The 24,771-nt window shown below is 42.6% G+C and overlaps 1 protein-coding gene across 1 annotated transcript in view; it reads right to left on the reverse strand.

The window, feature by feature from the left end:
* Window positions 1-948: 948 nt before the first annotated feature.
* The window catches only part of LOC126237041 (odorant receptor 85c-like), a 37,197-nt gene continuing 13,374 nt past the window's right edge, over window positions 949-24,771 (reverse strand). The window contains exons 3-6 of the mRNA XM_049946806.1: window positions 12,905-13,004; window positions 12,427-12,540; window positions 8,755-8,910; window positions 949-1,060 (exon numbers count right to left, since the gene is read on the reverse strand). Coding sequence (XP_049802763.1) covers window positions 1,001-1,060; window positions 8,755-8,910; window positions 12,427-12,540; window positions 12,905-13,004 — 430 coding nt within the window. The 3' untranslated portion in view covers window positions 949-1,000. The remainder of the gene's footprint in view (window positions 1,061-8,754; window positions 8,911-12,426; window positions 12,541-12,904; window positions 13,005-24,771) is intronic.

Raw genomic sequence — 24,771 nt, forward strand, 5'->3', positions numbered from 1 at the left:
GCCCATACTTGATAGGTATAATTTCTTCTCTAAATACTTTAGATTATTATGATATTGTATAAATGCCAATCACCTCCCAATTCAGATAATTCCTCCACTGATTACATTATACTAAAACATGATGCTACAGTTTTAAATCCAGTAGTCATTCAGGCTAAGCGTGAGAAGATGTCTGATTTCATTTAATAGGACCAGTATTTTAGCGTATTGTTAGAGTGGTAAGTGCACATACGCTCGTTGTAAAATATATATCCAATGAGCTTGTGAAGATGTCCCTCTGCACAAGAATAGAGTTCTGTGCCAGCAGCCGTGACCCATTTAGAGAGAGAGAGAGAGAGAGAGAGAGAGAGAGAGACAGAGAGAGAGAGAAAGAGGGAGAGAGACAGAGAGTCGTGAGGTGAAGTTATATGCTGTGTACAACTTTCCCTTTTCACCTGCCCGTGGCTAAATAGTGTTGTACTGCTGAAGGTCACATGAAATAAATAAATAAAAACGTTCCATGAAAAACGAAATGGGCTGCGTCTCATTATTCGCGGTCATCGTTGTCGATTCTCTTAGATTTTTGTGTTTAGGTGTGAGTGAATATGGTGTAAACTCAAGTAAACACTAATAAATTGCTTTTCCGAAGCAGCCACAAAACTGTTGTAAATAATACTGTCGAATCATCTGAAAAGTGCCATCCATAGGGATATATTTAATTTAATTTATTATTCTGTAATTATTTGGTTGTTTTATACTGAGTAAGAAAGATGAAAACAAAAGTCACTTGCGTGTTGTACATGATTTTTACAAAATTTTATTTTTGCGTAACAACCCTTCAGGGAAGAATACATATTGAAACGAACTTCATCAATCTATATGTGCATACTAGAGCTTTAACCAACATGTGCTTTTCGTCGTAGAAAACTGCATAAATTCCTTACACGACAATTTTACATTATTCCACACAGTTGTGAGTAGGTAATCAGGAAAAATGTGTTTCTTTAAGTTTTGTTCATGCTTAGACTGGTGTATTAAAATTGCACAGCATATTCAGCAGCCCATACGTTCCGTTCAGAACCTGTAAAATAAAAAAAAAAGAATGTATCAAAATACTTATGGCGGATAACATATCTGAGTGAAGACAAAAATTACATACATTTATGCGTCTGATGAATTCGATGGGTCAACTGTTTTTATAAAGGACACAATTTGGAAAATGTTATCTTATACCTTGAGACAATGCAGCTGATATCGCGTTCGTAAAATCAGTTGACGCTTCTCACTATATTTCGAAAATATTGGCTATCCTGGATGCATTTTCCTCATCTCTCCCAATCTATCACTCAGTCAGATACTGAATACATTAAACATCTATACTCAGACAGTGGATACGTTTAACTTCCGGACACATTACAAAATCATGTGGGATGTAGCATATTCTAATTCGTACCTTAATGAAGAGAACCATATTAATGGCAAGTCTCCTGTACGGACATAGCAAGACGTTGCATTAAACTAAAAGATCGAGATGACCATTTGAAAGCGACCGTAGCGTCCTGCGGCAGTTTCTGCAGTTCGCTAGTGGAAAGAAAGATACTATGTAGATTGTCTGCTACGAGACTCCATGGGGAAGATGAGGTACCTCGGCTGCATTTCGTTTTAATGCTATGTAGTAGATGATAGGTGGTAGAGGGTTTAAAACGGTTTTCATTAAGATTTAATAAAATTTTGACATAAAGTATTTGGTAAGTAAGTAGTCTTAATTTTTTTAAGTTGCCGTAACTCTTCTGCATAAATTTCGTAATGTTACTTCCCTACCTAATAAATTACTATTAACACGGAACCAGTGGGTAGTTTGAAAATTTTGCTAATAACAGAAACACAAAAATGAGCAGTAGGTAAAAAAGGTTGTGTACCCCTGGTTTAGACTGTAAAAGGTTTTTCCAATAAGCTCAGATTAGTATATGTTACTACAGGTAAGAAAATGCAATACAGGAAGGTATGTAAATTCACAAAAGTCCATTGAGGCTGTAAAAACTCCAATTCACACACCAGAGATTTTTAACGAGACAAACAGGTCGCATTCACAAATATAGTAATGAATGTGTTCAAGATTCTTGCGAAGACACAGATGTTGGTGGCATTAACATTGCGTCAGGACTCATCTACAGGCGTCCACCCAATATCTGGCTGCTCTGCAGCGGATCCGGGTTCGATTTCCGTCGGGATCGGCGATTTTCTCTGCTCAGGGACTGGGTGTTGAGTTGTCTTCACCATCATTTCACCATTATCGACACGCAACTCGCCGAATGTGGCGTCAACTGAGGAGACTTGTAGCTCAGCGGTCGAATTTACCCAGGTCCGGATTCACTACCACACGATCATTTCGTTTCATCTGCTGGCAATAACGGCTAGAGGGATTGGCAACATGCTTCAGAGATCGTTTCCTTTACTGCTTTGTAAATAGCAGTCCACTTGTCGGAACAGTTGGTGTCTCGTATGTTCCATAAAGCATCCTACTTGTGCATAAAATAAGCGTTCTACTCAATTTATGTTCTACGAGTGGTATTTATAGCAGTGCCGTGGACAGGGAAAGGCTTCCAGATCATCAATGCCTGCTGCAAAAATTGGCCATAAACAAAAATAAATGTAATGTAAAGAGCGAAAATACATGCAACCATCTGATATAGTTTGACTACGCACTCGGCGGTCAGAGCTGTAATCAGTCAAGAAATTGAAGTCTCCAGGTGTTCTATCCGGATCCGGATAATGATGAACTTTTATATAAATCTAGTGGTGGGGAAGGTTGGTTGGACATTATAATTTTTGAAAGATTGCTAAGAGATCATAATCCGGGCAGAAAAGAGATCATTTACAATCTCTTGTTCGAGCAATCCTTGGTTATGGTCCATGTGCCAGACACCCATGACAAGTTTGTCTGACGAAATAGATACGGAGGATTAAAGGGAGCACTGTATGACTAGTCAAGAGTTTGTGTAGTCATTTCGGAGAGAGAGTGGAAAAAGTACTCAACGAAAAGTAGTGCGGCGTTGCAAAACAAATGTTGTCATAGCGGAGAGGCAGCTGAAAAAATTCCAGTAGGTAATAATCTTAAGTTAGTTAACAAGCATAGTACCTTTTCCAACGTACACCTAGTGTATAGATATCGAATTAAAAAGTTAAACAATTTCGGCTCATGTAGAAGGGTAGAAACGATCTTTCCTCTTGTGCACCACTTAAGAATGGAATAGGTAAGAGAAACGGAAGGGTCTGAATCTGTTAAAAAAAATGTCATCCTCTACTCAACTTGAGGACTGAAGTTTGTAAGCGTACTGCTCACCTTAACGCACCATCTTATTTTTGTGAATTCTGAACGGTTGACAATTAGGTATCAACAGTAGGCTAGAATCTGTGCAACCTCGAAAGTCCAGAATGAGATTTTCACTCTGCAGCGGAGTGTGCGCTGATATGAAACTTCCTGGCAGATTAAAACTGTGTGCCCGAGTTCGAGTCTCGGTCGGGCACACAGTTATAATCTGCCAGGAAGTTTCATATCAGCGCACACTCCGCTGCAGAGTGAAAATCTCAATCTGGAAACGTCCACCAGGCCGTGGCTAAGCCATGTCCCCGCTATATCCTTTCTTTCAGGAGTGCTAGTTCTGCAAGATTCGCAGGAGAGCTTCTGTATAGTTTGGAAGGTAGGAGACGAGATAGAGGCAGAAGTAAAGCTGTGAGTACCGGGCGTGAGTCGTGCTTCGGTAGCTCAGATGGTAGAGCACTTGCCCGCGAAAGGCAAATGCCCGAGTTCGAGTCTCGGTCGGGCACACAGTTTTAATCTGCCAGGAAGTTTCAAGTTTCAAGCTCGAAAGTATTTTACGCTAATGCAAAGGCTGTTTTGGGGTGCAACTGGTTTTAGTAGATTTGTGAACCTTATGTGCGACTATTCAACTTTGGAAATAGTTCTAGGACACTGTCTCATGTAGCTATTACTACAATCACACTAATTCTGAAAAATACAAGATATTCTCAGGCCCATCATAGAACGCAGAATCGTTTTATTTCTTTTTAGGCGGTCAGAAATTGTCGTAATCATGTGTCTGCTTAAGAAGAATTTGAACGTTCGCCAAAGGTGTTTGCATTTGGGAAGAACTGGGATGGCATTAACAGTTTCAACAACTGCCTGATGACAGAGGGAAACAATGTGTATGACTAAGTTTGAACACATTTCATCGTAAGCGAGATCTCTCCCTTTGGAAATGAAACAAGTGATATGCAGAGTTACTTAATCGCACTTGTGTGTTCTATCGTTACTTCTCGGCAGAATAATTTGATATTTAAGGTTTGAGAACAAACAGTATTTCTGTTGTATAGCTGTTTACTTCGAAGCGGTTTTCATGTAGACGATGTCAGTGAACTGGCACCAAGAGACAGCTCAACACGTTTCTGGAACATCTAAATTCACAATACAAAACATTTCATCATAGAGCTTGCTAAAGTATTCAATGACTTCTAACATTTTGCTATAGATTTCACTACAAATACTTATTGTTTCAAAATTTAAAGGAAGTCTAGAACAACGGACAGTGTAATACCCTCTTGTTTAAAATATGAAACAGCACTTTAACATGCTGCCTGCTATTCCAAGGTGTATCATCTCAGAACCGCAGCAGTATCAAAAAAGGAATTTCAAATAGAGATAGAGAAAGTTAAATTTACTGAGTGTAGCAATGGCTGTAGTCCTGACATAGTTAAAAACATTTTACTCAAGAAACAAAAAGAAACATGGGGCCCTACATTTATGCTCCCTGCCCAGTGACAGTTACACCTAAAATAAGAAGTATACTACGCGATATTTAGGAGAGTCATCCAACAAATAGCTGAGATTCTCCAACCTTGCATCTATCAATCTTCGTTTTACACTACTGGCCATTAAAATTGCTACACCACGAAGATGACGTGCTACAGACGCGAAATTTAACCGACAGGAAGAAGATGCTGTGATATGCAATTGATTAGCTTTTCAGAGCATTCACACAAGGTTGGCGCCGGTGGCGACACCTACAACGTGCTGATATGAGGAAAGTTTCCAACCAATTTCTCATACACAAACAGCAGTTGACCGGCATTTCCTGGTGCAACGTTGTTGTGATGCCTCGTGTAAGGAGGAGAAAGGCGTACCATCACGTTTCCGACTCTGATGAAGGTCGGATTGTAGACTATCGCGATTACGGTTTATCGTATTGCGACATTGCTGCTCGCGTTGGTCGAGATCCAATGACTGTTAGCAGAATATGGAATCGGTGAGTTCAGGAGGGTAATACGGAACGCCGTGCTGGATCCCAACGGCCTCGTGTCACTAGCAGTCGAGATGACTGGCATCTTATCCGCATGGCTGTAACGGATCGCGTAGCCACGTCTCGATCCCTGAGTCAACAGATGGGGACGTTTGCAAGACAACAACCATCTACACGAACAGTTCGACGACGTTTGCAGCAGCATGGACTATCAGCTCGGAGACCATGGCTGCGGTTACCCTTGACGTTGCATCACAGACAGGAGCGCCTGCGATGGTGTACTCAACGACGGACCTGGGTGCACCAATGGCAAAACGTCACTTCTTGAATCCAGGTTCTGTTTACAGCGTCATGATGCGACATCGCGGTGAACGCACACTGGAAGCATGTATTCGTCATCGCCATACTGGCGTATCACGCGGCGTGATGGTATGGGGTGTCATTGGTTACACGTCTCGGTCACCTTTTTTTCGCATTGACGGCACTTTGAACAGTGGACGTCACATTTCAGATGTGTTACGACCCGTGGTTCTACCCTTCATTCGATCCCTGCGAAACCCTCCATTTCAGCAGGATAATGCACGACCGCATGTTGCAGTTCCTGTACGGGCCTTTCTGGATACAGAAAATGTTCGACTGCTGGCCTGGCCAGCACTTTCTCCAGATTTCTCACCAACTGAAAACGTCTGGTCAATGGCGGCCGAGCAACTGGCTCGTCACAATACGCCAGTCACTACTCTTGATGATCTGTGGTATCGTGTTGAATCTGCAATGGCAGCTGTACCAGTACACGGCATCCAAGCTCTGTTTGACTCAATGCCCAGGCGTATGAAGGCCGTTATTACGGCCAGAGGTGGTGTTTCTTGGTACTGATTTCTCAGGCTCTATGCAGCCAAACTGCGTGAAAATTTAATCACGTGTCAGTTCTAGTAGAATATATTTGTCCAATGAATACCCGTTTATGATCTGCGTTTCTTCCTGGTGTAGCAGTTGTAGTGGCCAATAGTGTATATAAGATTCACGCGGTTCTTAACTTACTCAGCAACAAGGATAAACCGAATATGTCATGTAATAACGGTGTTTATAAAATCAATTGCACTCACTGTTACCAACTTATGTATTGGTTAAGTAGGCAAGGTTATAGCAGCCAAACTGAGAGAGCATGAACGTAATTGCATATGGAAAAGGCAGAATCCATGTTTGCTGAAAATGTTCTGGAGGAAGGTCGTGGAAACAATTGGACACAAAGGTAAAACGAACAAAGGAGAAAACGTGTCATGGTGAGTTGACACGGACTATAAAAATGGCAACTGCCAGGAATGTAACCCAACAATGTTGCTCAGAAATGTTTACAAGTCTTGAGAAGCTACGTAGAATACACTATACAGTTATGGCTAACTGCTGCAAATCTTCATTTACTACGAGGGTAGCACTGAGATTGTCCTTTTCCAGACTGCACCCTTTATATGTACTACGCTCCATAGGTCTGGTTGTGGATGTAAGAAACACACTCATGAAATTCCTGATTGACTCGCTTGCCCATTTCTGAATTCCAGCAGACAAAAAATAAGTCGAGTGCTTCTACGTACGCGCACCAGCTTCCGAAATAGAGGGAAGAACTGTGCCATTGTTTCGCAGCTCAGATTATGTGACTTGAAATTGCAGCGCTTTCAGCGTGAGAAAGAGGAAGGAAGTCTGAGAAAGAGAGGGGAGTACACACAGAGAAGGGCAGAGAGACATGCGGTCCGGCCCCACGAAATATTCTCCTGCCGGGACTGACAGCATCTCGGCCATACCTCGCAGGTACCCGCCACAGCCTTCTACATCAGCATTATTACGGGGATGTACCGCAATATCGGTGTATATTACAGACGCTTGGCAATAATGTTAACGGCTACACTATTGCAGCCTACCACTGCAGCAAAACTTGACCCGTGAACTGTACTTCTAGAAATATCTGAAGTAAATATGTAAGATTAAAACCCTTTCCCAAATGACCAGCTCCAGTTCAGTACATTTTCAATCTTAATCACGTGATCTAACAGAAACTGAAGCATATTCTCAGATCTCAGTTACAATGATCACATTCATCTAAGCTTTACTATTACATTCATACAAGTTCTGCGTTTTCGTTATCTACTGTATCTGATACCATCCATATTTTAAACTGTAAATTTACACTACAGTTTAACATGCTTGGATCATGGCCCTATAAGCTTAAAACAGATTCGATACAAACAAACATCACCATAATAAAACCACAATTTGTTTGTCGACCTAAATCAGTTACATAAATTCATAGATTTAATAACATGTACAAATTACAACGGATACCGGGAGGTGCTTAGTTTATGTTGGCTTTTTGAAGTTGCTGCTACAGAGCTTTTTTTTTAATTTCGGGAGAAACAATGGAAATATCGTTTGTCTTCGGCACACAGTTTTGTTTGTACATGGGTTGCCGAGAAAGTAATGTACCACATCTTTTTGTCAGCCGAAAACAACACTACGAACGCGAAACGTTACGTATGTACTCCTTCAATAAAATTCTTCAGGGTATCAGACCGCATCGTCAAAATTTAAAATGCGCCAACGTTTCGGCCAGTGTTGCAGCTAGCCTTCATCAGGGCCTTACGTTGGACTGATGAAGGCTAGCTGCAACGCTGGTCGAAACGTTGGCGCATTTTAAATTATGACGATGCGGTCTGATACCCTGAAGAATTTTATTGAAGAAGACAATGGCCGCGGAAGCCTACGCTTACAGTTACGTATGTATTTTGTGAAGTGTCCTGAGTGAGCGCACCAAGTTTCAGTCACTTCCGACAGATGCCGCGGCTGCAGGACAACTTCAAAATGGCGTCTGTGGGTGATATACGTTACAAGCAATATGTCATCATTGAATTTCTCACTGCAGAGAAAGAAACTGTGGGAATATTCACAAGCGCTTGAGAAAGTCTATGGAGCATCTGCTGTCGACAGAAGTAAGAGTTAGTTGCTGGGCACGGAGGGTGAGGTCATCAGAAGGCGGTTCGGCGGAGCTCCACGATTTGCAGCAGTCGGGCAGACCATAAACGGCTGTCACATCTGACACACGTGACCTAGCCCCCTGGGCCTTCCAGTTGTTTGGGCCATTAAAGGAAGCCATTCGTGGCAGACATTTTGAGAACGATAAGGAGGTGATGCACACAGTGAAGCACTGGCTCCGCCACCAGGACCAGGATTGTTACCGATAGGCCGTACACGCCCTTGTTTCGCGCTGGAGGAAGGCCATAAAATGAGATGGAGATTTCGTGGAAAAATAGGGTGTGTAGATGAAGCACCATTCTTTCGTATGTGTAATTCACATTGTGTTCAGTAAAGAACTGTTGAAGAAAAAAAAATGCTGTGCATTACTTTCTGAGCAACCGTCGTATGTTATGCTTTGATACCGCCATATACATTGCACTACACTGTATTGTAGATTTATTATTTCCTAGCTCACCTGAAGCAGAAGTGCCCTGGATAGGTCACACGTCTTGCCTATTCTGATCTTGAGAGGTCGTGTAGCCGCCATCATGACGATCGCCAAACTCCGTTTGAAACGAGAGTCAGTGTCGGTCCATCCGCATCCAAAGGCCGAGTCCACCAACTTCTCATTCTGGAACATTCACGTATCCGCTTCATACATTACTGTCATTCACATCTGTATTTGATTATCACGTGTAAATAATCTACGTAAGATTTCCTATACAACTGGTTTTATACTTCGCGTTCAGTTACACTTAGGTATTACTTTCTTCTTTTATCTTTAGCCACATTCTATCCTCAAGATTGTGGAGATATTTAGGAATAAATATGGCGCTGCAGATGTGCTAAAGACTAAGTAGAGTGGACATAAATACAGCTGTTAGCCAACCCTGCAGGTTGTGGTGACATATTGACCACGAACAGAACTGTGCAATACAAGGCAAGAGTTAGGTGTGGTCAGAAAAGTGTTCTGTGTAGTTGTGAATGCTTTACGTCGGGACTAAGAGAATTCGAAGGTGGGCGAGTTGCTTAGTGCTCGTGTGGTGGCACTTTCGTAACCAAGGTAGCCGAAGCATTTCGTATTTCAAGAGGCACGCTATGAAAGATTTATACAACACGTAGGAATAGCGGAAATACACAAATCACTAATTCACAACGCGGACGAGCAAGTGTTTGAGTGTCCATGACGAACGGGCGTTGAAGAAGATTTTGACTAAAAGCTGCAAAACACAATACGGAACTCAATGTCACACTCGTGAATCCTTTCTGCACCAAATTAACACAACTGGAACGCCACAAGCAGGGAACTGCAGGGCGATCTGGGATTCAAAAACCACTCACTGTGTTGCAAATGGCCATAACAGCTAGAAATGTGGTATCGAAGCTATAAATTCTCGACTGTGAAGCAAAGGAAGAAAATTCTTCGGTCCGATGACTCCTGTTGTACACTGTTTCCAACTTCTCGCCGAGTTTGTTTCCCAAGAGTGAAACATGGCGGGATTGATGACCTGGGCAGCCATATCTTGGTATTCTGAGGACCCTATGGGTACTCTGCCACGTGCATTATTGCCAAGGATGCGGCACTGTCCAGCCACTGCGTATAACATTACTACCTTTCCCGGCGAAATAAGTAGGGTTTGCAGTCGGGTCTGCAAATCAAGGTACACAGGTGCACAGTATTTCGACTGTCCATCTGGCCATCGTCTTCAGGTGACAAGCTGTATCTGAATTTTGCGAAGCTGATGCCACGCTGGAGCAGACGCCCTTTTTTATCTCTGCAGAGAATACTTAGCGGGTTCGTCAAATGCTGTGAATATTGGGCTTCCATAGAGAATGAAAGCAGCACCGCGGGTGGTGAAGGCAAACTAAACTTATCTGTGCCGCAAATAATGTTAAGGATTTTCTGCCAAATGGGTCAACAGACGACTTGTATTGAGGCAAGCCAGTGCAGATTTCCTCGCCTTGCTTGTTGGATAGCCGTATTAATAAGATTATTAGCTAAAGGAATTTTAATTCCTGTAACGAGAAGCGAACTGCAAATAATTCGATGGGACAATACGGAGCAAATTATTTGTCTACATATTCTGACTTACGTGCCCTCTGTTGCATCTACTTAAAGTCGCTTACCGGAATCAAAACTTATAGAAAAGCTCTGTCGGCATTTATATGTCATGTTTCGAATGGGTTGCAGTTTTCGTGCAATCGTCTTCAGAAACACGGTACATACTATCGCAGTCGAAAGTATCCGAATGACGTGAATTCCGTTCTGCCTGATTTTTATGCAACTCTCACTATGTAACTGTGTCTTACAGCTGCCCTAATCTCCTCTCGGTACAGTCCTTTGACCATACAAACCGGTTACTACAAGAGGCTATTAGAGGACACTGTTCTACGTGGCCATCAACCCAGGTGGAAATCAACACCACAATAATGCAAATATCAGCTAAAACGTTATTAAAAATGAATGTTTTTAAAGCTTATAAACTTGAATTTGTTACAGTAAATGATATTTCAAAAAGTAAGTTCCAGCTTCAAATTATCTGACGAAAATAATTGTCCTGAGTGAAGACTTGAAACTCCTATCTAGCAAATATAGTCCCCGTTAACTAGCCAAGAACGATATTACGTACGATTTCATTCACCAGTAACAAAGTGTGTACATGTTTCAACTTAAAATGATGTGACGTAAAGTATTGTGTTGATAAGAGAGTTTAATCCAGCACCTAATCGATTGTTAATTAAGCACAATCAAATGTTACATATCAAAAATTTTCATTAGTAGCGAGATGATTAAAACTGAAATGAGCAGACGAAGAAATTTTGCGTTACCTGTGTTAGAACACGGCATGTATCACCGTCGTCTTCTCGCCACGAATAGACGTTAAATATCGGCATATTTTACCAGTAGCAACATGTTCACATGTCTGAACTGTAAATAATGTGACCAAAGGTTTCATATTGATTAGGAATAGAACCCGCACATTTCATCGTTGTTAGTTACACATCAAGAGACGTTAAAAATCGAGTTGTTCTTCACTATTTCACCAGTAGCAACGTGTGGCATGTTTGAACGTGAAATGACGTGATGAAAAGTTGCTTGTCTGACAGGGAGTCTAAAGGTCCACCAATCGTTGTTGCCAACACATGCAGAGACGTTACCTATCATCATTATTTTTCACTTGTATTTTGGATAGCACATGCTATAGCTCGAAATGACATGATGAAACTATCTGCGCCGCACGAAGATTCTAACCAAGGCAGTTGCCGTTCGTGGAGACCTAGAGAAGTTTCGGTTCTTGCGGAAACAATTGAACGATGCAACTTTATCGTCCTACAGGGAACAAATCTAGGGCATAATGACTGCTGCTTCACAATTTATTTCGTTATGAAGTTTGTAGCAAATAATCCTCTGAAACTCAAAAAGGGTTGCACGGTGCTGCAAACCAAAGTTTTTGATACTTACCCGGTGATATAAAATATCTGAGAGATAGCAAAGCAAAATAAATAGGAAAGAAACTTAGAAAGTTTCTGGTTGACAAGTCCTATTTCGCAGATGAATTTGTAATATTGTAATGTGTAAATAGTGGTAGGTAGAAATTACTAACTCACATCTGTATATATTTGTATTTTTTTTTCTTTTTAAGAAAAAAAAGAAAAGAAAAAACTTCGAAGTGTTCAGAATGTAACCATAGTTCGAATTAATTTGCGATGTAAATGTAAAATGACTCTTTCCACATCATTATGATTTTTCGACCAAAATGATCCCTGGAACATCTACTTAACTTACAAACTAATTGCTAGACAGGTGGCTAAAGCTCCAGTACGGCCCCTTCCCAATGTCTAACTTACAGGCAAATGGAATTGCAATCTATCTGACATTTAGGTATCAACATACAGTACACTGAGTTATAAACACCGGTCTGAAAACAGCCAGTCATGGTGGAAAATGTCATTAAGCACTTACCATTTGGTTGATTAAAAAATATTTTCCCTAGTTATTCTGCGAGTTGCTGATATCCCTTACATGATTGTATTTGGATATTCATCGTCTTCCGCTAGAAATAGGACTAGCTAAATCACGAGGAGACATGTAAACGAATAAAGATTCGAAGAAGAAAGAAATGTCTAACTGCAAGGTAATACCTACCTGATCAGTTATGATCTGGCCAAAAATGCAATACATCCAAGTCTGGTATAGAAGAGCAGGCATCACGAATATAGTCTTCAGTGGTTTAGACATATTTCCTTCGCTCTGCAAAAGCTGAACACATAACAGTGTTGGTATTAATAAGTATTTCTGCATAAAATGCTAGCATCGAATTATTTGTTACTAATCGATATTAAAAGAGAAATTAGGGTACAAGACTCCACATACACCGCATTATTTGATAAATCTGTAGCGTAATGAGGCTGACATGTATACCATCCAACTTTAGTAGTACAATGATACACGACCTGATACTTTAATTTTTAGCACCTAATCATGCAATCCCACAGTATAAGTTCAATTACGTGTGTCATTTCCTTTGCAAAAAAATCAACTTGCTTCAATCAGTACTGATATATGTGAATGGATTTTACAATTTATTGTATATCGGCAAATAAATTATTTCACATGTACTTACTTCCACAGTGACAAACATAATGAAACATAAATTGGCCATGTTAATGGACAGGAGGATGAAAATGGACACACTCATTGCTGATTGCAGGAGAGAAACGCACCTGCAACAGAAGTAACAGTTACCAAGTAAGCGGTAAAGAGATCAGCACATCCGTCTCTACTCATTTTACTTTCATTCATTTTGTGATAACAGGAATTTATAAAAGAAAACACAGAGACCCTAAAATATACTTCGCAAAAATAAAATAACGAGGAAAAGTATTACTTACGAGCGTAATTACTCATTAATTAGGTAAACGTATTCTTAGGTTCTTCTGAGGTATTTTAAAACATGGGATTTCAGAGGAAAGTCTAAGCTCAAGGAGAACCTTTGGTTAAAAAAATATTGAGAGAGACGCTATGTGACAGTGAAACAGTTGTCATCTTGCCACCCTTTGAATACAAACCATCTAATAATGTCATATTTAGGACAGTCTGTAACTAAACAACAAACAGAAATATATTAGGTAGCAGAAGATATGGTTTGTAGGTTTCTGGTACAGAACGAAACACTAGATGGAGTAATGAAGATGGAACTTTATGAAGTTTAAAATGCTAGTAGATCTGTGGATACTATTTAAGTAACTCAGAAATTGTGAGATTTTGGCTTTCAAGCGTAGACGTGGTCTTCCAGATTACAAAGACACTAAACTAATGCCACAACAAGCAAATCTGGTAGTATCTATTTTAAGTATGTTGTTGTTGTTGTTTTGGGGAAGGAGACCAGACAGCGAGGTCATCGGTCTCATCGGATTAGGGAAGGACGGGGAAGGAAGTCGGGCGTGCACTTTGAAAGGAACCATCCCGGCATTTGCCTGGAGCGATTTAGGGAAATCACGGAAAACCTAAATCAGGATGGCCGGACGCGGGATTGAACCGTCGTCCTCCCGAATGCGAGTCCAGTGTTTAACTATTTTAAGTATATAGCAGCTACAAATGTCATACATGTTATATACACTTAACAGTATGTAACCCAGAATGGAGTAAATAGAAAAAGATACCTTAATTAGTGTTTATACGAATTTAGTTAGTGTATATTGTTTTCACAACTAGGCAGTTACATTGAAAATGTTATTTTCCAGAAAATAGTTTCTTGAATTAAATTGTAGAACAATATGTTTAAAAAACTATAAAAAGTCCATTATTATTTGTTTTCTAGGTAGCAGAGCTATACATATATCAGCTGTATATATAAAAAAAGCTTAATTGCCTGGTCCAGCCCAGCTCATCAGACATTAATCACACTGAACGCCTGTAGGACTTCAGGGGCAAACATTTCGTCATTTTAATCACATCTCACGATCATATTGTCAACGTAGCATACACCATAAGTGACTTGAAGGGACATAGGAGTGTTATAACTCTTCTGCTGGCAATGCAGCAATAACACATATGGTCATTGTTGCATATAAAGTGAATGTGAATTTAATAGGATATGTCAAAAGTTAAGTACGTACACACAGGTTTTTGATAGGTTTGTGGAGGTATGTGGCATTACATATATACGTACAAGTCATGCAGTTCGTGTAAATAACCGACCGCTGATTTTCGTACGTAATGATGGAGCCATATAGCGACCCACATGGGTTCCATAGGATTTACATCAGGCCAATTTGATCGCCGAGACATCAATGTGAGTTCAGTATAATGCTGCTCAAACCACTGAATCACTCTGGTTCTGAGACGAGGACAGCCATACTGCTGAAAGATGGCATTGCCATCGCAGAAGACATTAACCATCAAGGGATGCAGGTGATTCGCAGCTGTCAGCTTGTCTTCGATTACTACCCCACGCAAGCACAGGAGAATGTCTTCCGTACAGCTCCCACCAGCATGCATCGGCAGCGCGCTGCATGTTTCGATCCGCCTTTCATCTCGATGACGGCATTGTGTAGACGACCAGCGTCCTAATGTACCAAAAATATGTTTTTCCAGAAGAGCCGACATATTTTCATTGACCTACGGTGAAATCTTGATGGTCCCATGCCCACTGCAACAGCACTTGGTGATATCGTTGGGTTAACATGTGAACACGCAAGGGTGGTCTGTTGCGAAGACCCATGTTCAGTCATGTACGGTGTGATCCGAAAAACCTGTGCCTTCACCAGTGTTGTGCTCTTTCGGCAGAGATGCCATAGACCACCATCTATCCTACTTTACAGACGAGCTTCCGAACCCCACGTTCTGTGGAGCGTCATGGACATCTAACTACACTCCTGGAAATGGAAAAAAGAACACATTGACACCGGTGTGTCAGACCCACCATACTTGCTCCGGACACTGCGAGAGGGCTGTACAAGCAATGATCACACGCACGGCACAGCGGACACACCAGGAACCGCGGTGTTGGCCGTCGAATGGCGCTAGCTGCGCAGAATTTGTGCACCGCCGCCGTCAGTGTCAGCCAGTTTGCCGTGGCATACGGAGCTCCATCGCAGTCTTTAACACTGGTAGCATGCCGCGACAGCGTGGACGTGAACCGTATGTGCAGTTGACGGACTTTGAGCGAGGGCGTATAGTGGGCATGCGGGAGGCCGGGTGGACGTACCGCCGAATTGCTCAACACGTGGGGCGTGAGGTCTCCACAGTACATCGATGTTGTCGCCAGTGGTCGGCGGAAGGTGCACGTGCCCGTCGACCTGGTACCGGACCGCCGCGACGCACGGATGCACGCCAAGACCGTAAGATCCTACGCAGTGCCGTAGGGGACCGCACCGCCACTTCCCAGCAAATTAGGGACACTGTTGCTCCTGGGGTATCGGCGAGGACCATTCGCAACCGTCTCCATGAAGCTGGGCTACGGTCCCGCACACCGTTAGGCCGTCTTCCGCTCACGCCCCAACATCGTGCAGCCCGCCTCCAGTGGTGTCGCGACAGGCGTGAATGGAGGGACGAATGGAGACGTGTCGTCTTCAGCGATGAGAGTCGCTTCTGCCTTGGTGCCAATGATGGTCGTATGCGTGTTTGGCGCCGTGCAGGTGAGCGCCACAATCAGGACTGCATACGACCGAGGCACACAGGGCCAACACCCGGCATCATGGTGTGGGGAGCGATCTCCTACACTGGCTGTACACCACTGGTGATCGTCGAGGGGACACTGAATAGTGCACGGTACATCCAAACCGTCATCGAACCCATCGTTCTACCATTCCTAGACCGGCAAGGGAACTTGCTGTTCCAACAGGACAATGCACGTCCGCATGTATCCCGTGCCACCCAACGTGCTCTAGAAGGTGTAAGTCAACTACCCTGGCCAGCAAGATCTCCGGATCTGTTCCCCATTGAGCATGTTTGGGACTGGATGAAGCGTCGTCTCACGCGGTCTCCACGTCCAGCACGAACGCTGGTCCAACTGAGGCGCCAGGTGGAAATGGCATGGCAAGCCGTTCCACAGGACTACATCCAGCATCTCTACGATCGTCTCCATGGGAGAATAGCAGCCTGCATTGCTGCGAAAGGTGGATATACACTGTATTAGTGCCGACATTGTGCATGCTCTGTTGCCTGTGTCTATGTGCCTGTGGTTCTGTCAGTGTGATCATGTGATGTATCTGACCCCAGGAATGTGTCAATAAAGTTTCCCCTTCCTGGGACAATGAATTCACGGTGTTCTTATTTCAATTTCCAGGAGTGTATTTACCGCCTAGGGGTTGTTTCACTGTGCTTCTACCTTTTTCAGTAGATGCTCACGACAGTTGCGAGTGAGCATTCGACCAGCTTCGCCTTTTTCGAGATACTCGTCAACAGGCTCTGTGTAATAATAATCTGCCCTCTGTCAAAGTTGCTTATCTCAATGTATTTGCCCATTTGTGGCCCGTTCCTTCATTAGGGTGATTCCCCGTCTGTGTCTGCTCCGCTTACATACTTTTGCTACGGCGTCACGCGCCCGCGACGCCACTAGCCGGCATCCATCGTCACGGTGGGCAGTGGCCACAAAGTTTTGGATTATCAGTGTGTATATTTTGAATGACATTATGTACACTTCTAGTTTACTTGTCGGTGTGATACGTTCATTAAAATTTCAACATTATATGAACTTCTCTTACCAACAATTATAAGTCATTCTTACATGTGATTAGTGGTGTTACTACACGACGGCTATCGGGTGCATCTAACGTTAATGGAACGGTTTACATGGTTGGCTGTAGTGCAATGGTTGCAGAACGAATAAATGACGTTGGATAACGGTGTGGCAGTATGAGTTCAAATGTTCAAATGTGTGTGAAATCTTATGTGACTTAACTGCTAAGATCATCAGTCCATAAGCTTACACACTACTTAACCTAAATTATACTAAGGCCAAACACACACACAACACCCATGCCCGAGGGAGGACTCGAACCTCCGCCGGGACCAGCCGCACAGTCCATGACTGCAGCGCCTTAGACCGCATTTGTAGCACTCTTCGACTGACTCTAACGAATGGAAGGACGACAACAGCTGAAGTCCGGGTGCAGGTTACAGGCATACAAACAATGAACCGTCAGGAACAGATTACTGGAAGCTCCGTTCCGATCTAGAGTTGCATGTGCCGTTTACAGCTGACACTATACGACAGACAACAAAATTTGAGTGGTACTGACATAGAGTTATCTCAGACACTGAATGCCGCTGCGTGGCACTCAGCGACGACTCCTGGTTCTGTTTGCAGCGGTTAGATGAAGGCTGCGTACCTGTACATCTACATTACACATTACGGTGCGTGGCGGAGTGTACCCTGAACCACTACTAAGCATATGCTTTCCTGTTACACTCATAAATAGACCGAGGAAAAGATGACTGTCTGTACGCCTCCGTATGAGCCGTAATTTCTCGTATCTTGTCTTCGTGGTCCTTCGGGGAAATTTATGTCGGAGCCAATAAACTCTTTGAGCAATCAACATAAAATCCCGAATCTGTCAATTTCCTCAATAGTGTTCCTCGAAAAGGAAGTCGCCTTCCCTCCCGGGATTACAATCTGAGATCCGGAGGCACCTTCATAGTACTTCTGTGTTGCTTGGACCCACCGATAAGAATTCTAGCAGCCTGCCTCCGAATTACTTCGATGTCTTTCTTAAATCCAACCTGGTGCGCTTCTCAAACACTCAAGCAGTACTCGAGAACAGGTTGCACTAGCATCCTGCTTATGCGGTCTTCTTTACAGATATGCCATACTTTCCCTAAGTTCTCCCAATAAACCGCAGTCGACCATTCGCCTACTGTATCACAATCCTCACATACACTTTCCGTTTCATATCGCTTTGCAACGTTAAGCGAGGTACTTAAACGATGTGACTGTGTGAAGCAGGGCACTGCTGATGCTGCATTCGAACATTATGGTTTTGTTTTTCCTATATCATCTGCAATAACCGACAATCTTCTACATTTAGAGCTAGCTGCCATTCATCACAAAACCTATAAATTTTATCTAAGTCATCTTGTATCCACACACAGTCACTCAACGACGACATCTTCCCTTACACAACAGCCTCATCAGCAAACAGCCGCAGATTGCTACCTATCCTGTTCACCAGATAATTTAGGTACACTACATGATCAGAAGTATCCGGAAAACTGGATGAAAATGACTTACAGGTTCGTGGCGCCCTCCATCACAAATGCTGGAATTCAGTATGGTGTTGGCCCACCCTTAGCCTCGATGACGGCTTCCACTCTCACAGGCATACGTTCAATCAGGTGCTGGGATTTCGGTCGGTGGGGACGTGTAGGAAGTCGGCTTTCCAAAACGTCCCAAAGGTGTTCTATAGGATTTAGGTCACGACTTTGTGCAGGAATATCCGTAACGGGGATGTTATTGTCGTGTAACCACTCCGCAACGCCGTGCATTATGAAAAGGTGCTCGATCGAGTTGAAAGATGCAATCGCCATCCCCGAATTGCTCTTCAACAGTGGGAAGTAAGAAGGTGCTTCAAACATCAATGTAGGCCTGAGCTGTGATAGTGCCACGCAACACAACAAGGGGTGCAAGCCCCCTCCATGAAAAGCACTGCCACACCATAACACCACCGCCTTCAAATTTTACCACACACGCTTGCAGATAACGCTCACCGGGCATTCGCCATACCCACACCCTGCCATCGAATCACCACATTGTGAACCGTGATTCGTCACTCTACATAACGTTTTTCCACTGTTCAATCGTCCAATGTTTACCATGCTTACACCAAGCGAGGCGTCGTTTGGCATTTACTGATGTGATGTGTGGCTTACGAGTAGCCGCTAGACCATTAAATCCAAGTTTTCTCACGTCCTCCCTGAGTGTCATAGTACTTGCAGTGGATCCTGATGCCGTTTGGAATTCCGATGATGGTCGGGATAGATATCTGCGTATTCAACATTACGACCCTCTTCAACTGTGCGCGGCCTCTTTCAGTCATCATAAGAGGTCCGCCTGTACGATTTTGAGCCGTACGTGTCCCTTCACATTTCCACTTCACTATCACATAGGAAACAGTGAACCTATGGATGTTTAGGAGTGTGGAAATCTCACTTACTGACGTATGACGCAAGTGACACCCAATCACCTGACCACATTCGTAGTCAGTGAGTTCCGCGGAGCGCCCCATTCTGCTCTCTCATTATGTCTAATGACTACTGAGGTCACTGATATGGAGTACGTGGCAGTAGGTGGCATCACAATGCACCTAATATGAAAAACGTATGTTTTTTGGGGGTGTCCGTATACTTTTGATCACATAGTGCATGTAGAAAATAATAGCTGTCCTATCACACTTCCTTGGGGTACACCTGACGATACCCTTGTTGTGGCCGAGCGGTTCTAGGCGCTACAGTCTGGAACCGCGCGACCGTTACGGTCGCAGTTTCGAATCCTGCCTCTGGCATGGATGTGTGTGATGTCCTTAGGTTAGTTAGGTTTAAGTAGTTCTAAGTTCTAGGGGACTGATGACCTCAGATGTTAAGTCCCATTGTGCTCAGAGCCATTTGAACCATTTGATACCCTTGTCTCTGATGAACAATCGCTATCGAGGACAAGGTACCGCGTTCTATTACTTAAAATGTCTTTCAGCCACTCACATATTTGGGAACGTAGGATATGCTCGTACCTAGGTTAACAATCTGCAGAGGGCACCGTGTCAAAGGATTTTCTAAAATGTAGAAATTTGGGATCTACTTGTTGACTGTCATTCATATTCGCAGTATATCAAGTGAGTAAAGGAGAAGTTTTGTTTCCCATGTGTGATGCTTCCTAAAAATTTGCTGATTCGCGGACAGAATCCCCTCGGTCTCAAGGATATTTGTTATATCAGAACTCTGGATATGTTCAATAATTCTGCAGAAAACTCTTGTTGAGGGTGTTGGTATGCAATTATGTGGGTCCGCTCTTTTACCCTTCTTATATGTAGGAGACACCTCCATTTATTTTTAGCCCAGTCGCGTGGAACTCTGCGTTGGGCGAGTGATTCGCGATAAATGCAAGGTACGTAGAGTGCAAACGCCGTAGAGTATTCTGCTAAAATCGAACTGCGAGTCTATGAGGACCTGACGACTTATTTGTTTTCAACTCTTTCAGTATGTGACAAGACCGTACTCTCACACCCTACATGGCCAGGGTAGCAAATGGAATATAAGCAACACACTGAATTCTCGCCACAGAAGCCTTGAGGGACGTGCAGGTACTTTACTGACCCGAGTGTTTCCTCGATGTGACACACACAGGTGACGATAATGATATATGTTAATGCGAGAACGGCATCCGGGTGCTTACCACCCTTACGCATATATTTAATAAACGAGTGTGATTAATATGAAGTTAAAACGCTAGAGTATGAACAGGTCCAAAAATTTTTAAAACGGAGACAATATTCATCTTTTTATCCGCTGAATTGTCACCACAACCCCACTTAAGTCTGCTTCCGCTCTCTTTATCAGCATATATACGCAATAAATTGTGAAGTATGAATTGTGTAGTCCTCAGGAATTACGAACAGATGGATACTCTGTCCGGAGCAAGAAACTTGGTGGGCATGGCCTGATGTCCTATACAGAGCCGAGTGAGTGCGACTTCATCTCGCCAGCATCGCCAAGAGGAGGAGCGCCAGGAAAGCAAAGTGGATTTGACATCCCACGGCTTGTAGTCCCTCACCTTCAGCCACTCTTACTGCCCCTGATGCATGACCTCCTCCCTCAACAACGAGTTCACAGCCGGGGCAGAAATGACACATTATTCAGCTCTGTCACCATTATAGGTGTCCTTGACGCTATGTCAGCTTGTTCCCAAGTGCCCGGGTACCCAGCAGAATTTACCCACTTTCCATGCCGTTTTCACGGGAGAAGAGCATCTCGTATATTCTCTTTAGTTTTTTGTCCTACCGGATGTATTTGTCGATAAGCCAGTAGAGAACTAGGGAAATGCGAGTTGTTAATAAACATGTTAACTTGGTCTTCTCTCATTTGCTACGTACAGCTCAGAGTGGTAGATAATAAAGAAACCGAGTAGGCGGCTCCTGAAGACTCGATCCATAACAGCTATAAACCATCAGTATATGAAATCTTAAAATTGTAGTAATTATTTAAATTATTATCAAAGATGTATCTTAAAATCACATTGTCAGTGTTTTCTCTTTCGAAATTAAAGAAATAAAGAAAACAAATCTGTAGTCCACTGAAGAAGCCAGAATGATTTAACGTTTGGCACAAAACAATGATATTCGTCAAACAAATTTCTGAAAGGTAGCTGCTCGCGCGCATCCCAAATGGCCTCGTTATTCTTAGACGACTATCGAAAAGTCGCTCAACTGTTGGGCCAGAACGTTGTCGTATGCAGGTACCTGAGGAATGGAGTACATTTTGAATGTTTGTCTCACCATGACTAATTGCCGGTTGATCTGCAATGCTGGCTCACCAGCCTCCGCATTGAAACTGGGAATGGGACTCCTTCTAAACGCACTGTAGCTATAACCAACCTAATATTCTATGGTGTACTGTACCCAGAACCTTAACAGGACCTTAAGGTATGGTTGTCTAGGATACACGTGCCTCTATAATCAAGTCAGAATTGTACAAATGTTCTATAAAACTGCAGCAGAAAAGCCAAACCTGATATTCATACTCGGTAAGCCACAGATTTTAAAATGTTGGGGCCTTCGAGGAACCGAGTTCTCAAGCCTGAAGGGGATGGCAGCTAAGTTTCTGGGTATAAAAGCAGAGGCCATGATAAGTCACTGAGTTTTTAAATTTAAAGCAATATCCCTCAATGTAAGTTCTGGAAGATTGCAGGGAGAACGAGAACAATTAGCAACCACAGAGGAAGATCATTCTGACGGAACCTTAAAATAACATGTGATGACCATTCCTCCGGCCTCTTAGCAGTCATCTGCAGTTGCCCTGTTCTTGCTGTATGACTGGAAGACGAATACAATCTGGGAAGTGCTCACAAATGACGTGCACTTAATATAACTGCGTAGTCTAAACGCAATGCTATCTATTGCTGTTAAGCACAATGTCATACTACAAACCATATTAAAGGGCCACACTTTTCTCGTGTAAAATGATGTATTGAAACATCTCTAGCTTAAACTGTAATAATAACGTGGGGAAAGGGAGTTTGTAAAAAAAAAAAAAAAAAAAAAAAAAGAACCGGAATACGTCTCCAGAAATCCTATGCGTGGATTTGTCTGTGGGAATTATGCCTTCAAATCGTGTCGCAGCCATTCTCGAAGTCGAAAGCCCATTAGATAAATGATGTTTGCGTACGAAAGTCTGGTGTATAGTCGCCTCCTACAGACCTAGTTTATCGACAGCGGAGGGATTATCATATTATCATGAATCCACACTGTAAGCGACTAAGGAGCTGCCTGGAGAATTAGATCTGTACAAGGCGATAAAGTTTAGAAAAGCAGCGAGTACGAGTCGAATGATCGGTTTGCTTACTTCACAAATGAAGGCACCGTTGTCACATTCATGCTAACTGCCTTCCTTCGTCCCCACTGTAGTTCCGCGTGTATGATGAGATAGAAAATTGTGGCGGTGCGGTCGCTTCATACTCATCGACTCGTTCCCCCTTGCTGAAGCATGCATGGGTGAAAGACTAGTCGTAACTTATTAAATATTACGGAAGATCACTACACAATCTGAAAATGCTATATTCTCTTTTCTCTGTGAGGTTTTGGACGGATTAAATAAAAGGTTGCGAACGCTAGGTGTTTTCTTTGATTTAACGAAGGCTTTTGACTGTGTTGACCACAAAATATTACTGCAGAAGTTGGACCATTGTGGAGTAAGGGGAGTAGCTTACAATTGGTTCGCCTCTTACTTTAAGAACAGAAAGCAGAGGATAATTCTCCGCAGTTTACCAGGATACAGGTTGGCTGGCAGCTTTTCGAGGAGCTCTTTGCGGTGTGGGGGAGTAGCCATGTATGTGAAAAACGGCATCCCATTTGAGTCAATTGATGTTTCAAAGTACTGCACTGAAAAGGTGTTTGAATGTTGTGCAGGTGTGGTTAAATTTAACGGAGCTAAACTTCTAACTGTTGTTATTTATAGATCCCCAGACTCCGATTTCACAACATTTTTGTTAAAGCTAGAGGAGGTTCTTGGTTCACTTTATAGGAAATACAAAAAGTTAGTTATATGTGGTGACTTCAATATTAATTGTATAAGTGATTGTGCAAGGAAGAGGATGCTGGTAGACCTCCTTAATTCATATAATCTTATGCAAACCGTATTCTTTCCAACGAGAGTGCAAGGGAACAGTAGAACAACCATACACAACGTTTTTTTTTTCATTCCTCATTACTAGAAGGGCATTCTGTTAGCAAAAAGGTGAATGGCCTTTCAGATCATGATGCACAAATTTTAACTTTAAAAGATTTTTGTGCTGCAACACGTGTTAAATATAGTCATCAGCTGTTCAGGAAAGCTGATCCAGTTGCTGTAGAGACCTTTGTAAACCTTATCAAGGAACAAGAGTGGCAAGATGTTTATAGCGCTGATACAGTAGACAATAAATATAATGCTTTTATCAAGACTTTTCTCATGCTCTTTGAAAGTTGCTTTGCGTTAGAACGTTTAAAACAGGGTACTAACACAAACAGGCAGCCTGGGTGGCTGACTAGAGGGATAAGAATATCTTGTAAAACAAAGTGGCAATTATATCAAAACGTTAGAAACAGTCAAAATCTAAATGCAGCAGCCCATTACAAACAGTATTGTAAGGTGTTTAAATTGTTATTAGGAAGGCAAAAAGTATGTGGTATGCAGATAGAATTGCTAAGTCTCAGGATAAAATTAAAACCATATGGTCAGCCGTAAAGGAAGTTGCTGGTCTGCAGAGACAGGTCGAGGATATAGAATCAGTGCGTACTGGGAATGTCCGTGTAACTGATAAGTCGCATATATGTACAGTATTTAATAATAACTTTCTGAATATAGCAGGTGAACTAAATAGAAACCTAGTCCCAACAGGGAATCATACAGCGCTCTTAGAAAAAAGTGTTCCGAGACTCTTACCTGAAATGCTCCTCCATGATACTGACAAGAGGGAGATTGAGTTAATAATTAAATCACTAAAGACGAAGAACTCTCATGGATATGACGGGGTATCTAGCAGAATACTGAAGTATTGTTCTATGTATGTTAGCCCAGTTCTCAGCCATATCTGTAACTTTTCCTTTAGGAGTGGTCGGTTTCCTGACCAATTAAAGTACTCGGTAGTGAAGCCACTTTATAAAAAGGGAGACATTGATAATGCTGACAATTTTAGACCTATTTCTATGCCATCGGTGTTTGCTAAAGTTATCGAGAAGGTTGTATATACAAGGTTACTGGAGCATTTAAATTCATATAATTTGCTTTCAAATGTTCAGTTTG

Source organism: Schistocerca nitens, chromosome 1, assembly GCF_023898315.1.
Source record: "Schistocerca nitens isolate TAMUIC-IGC-003100 chromosome 1, iqSchNite1.1, whole genome shotgun sequence".
In the NCBI taxonomy this organism is placed as follows: Eukaryota; Metazoa; Arthropoda; class Insecta; order Orthoptera; family Acrididae; genus Schistocerca; species Schistocerca nitens.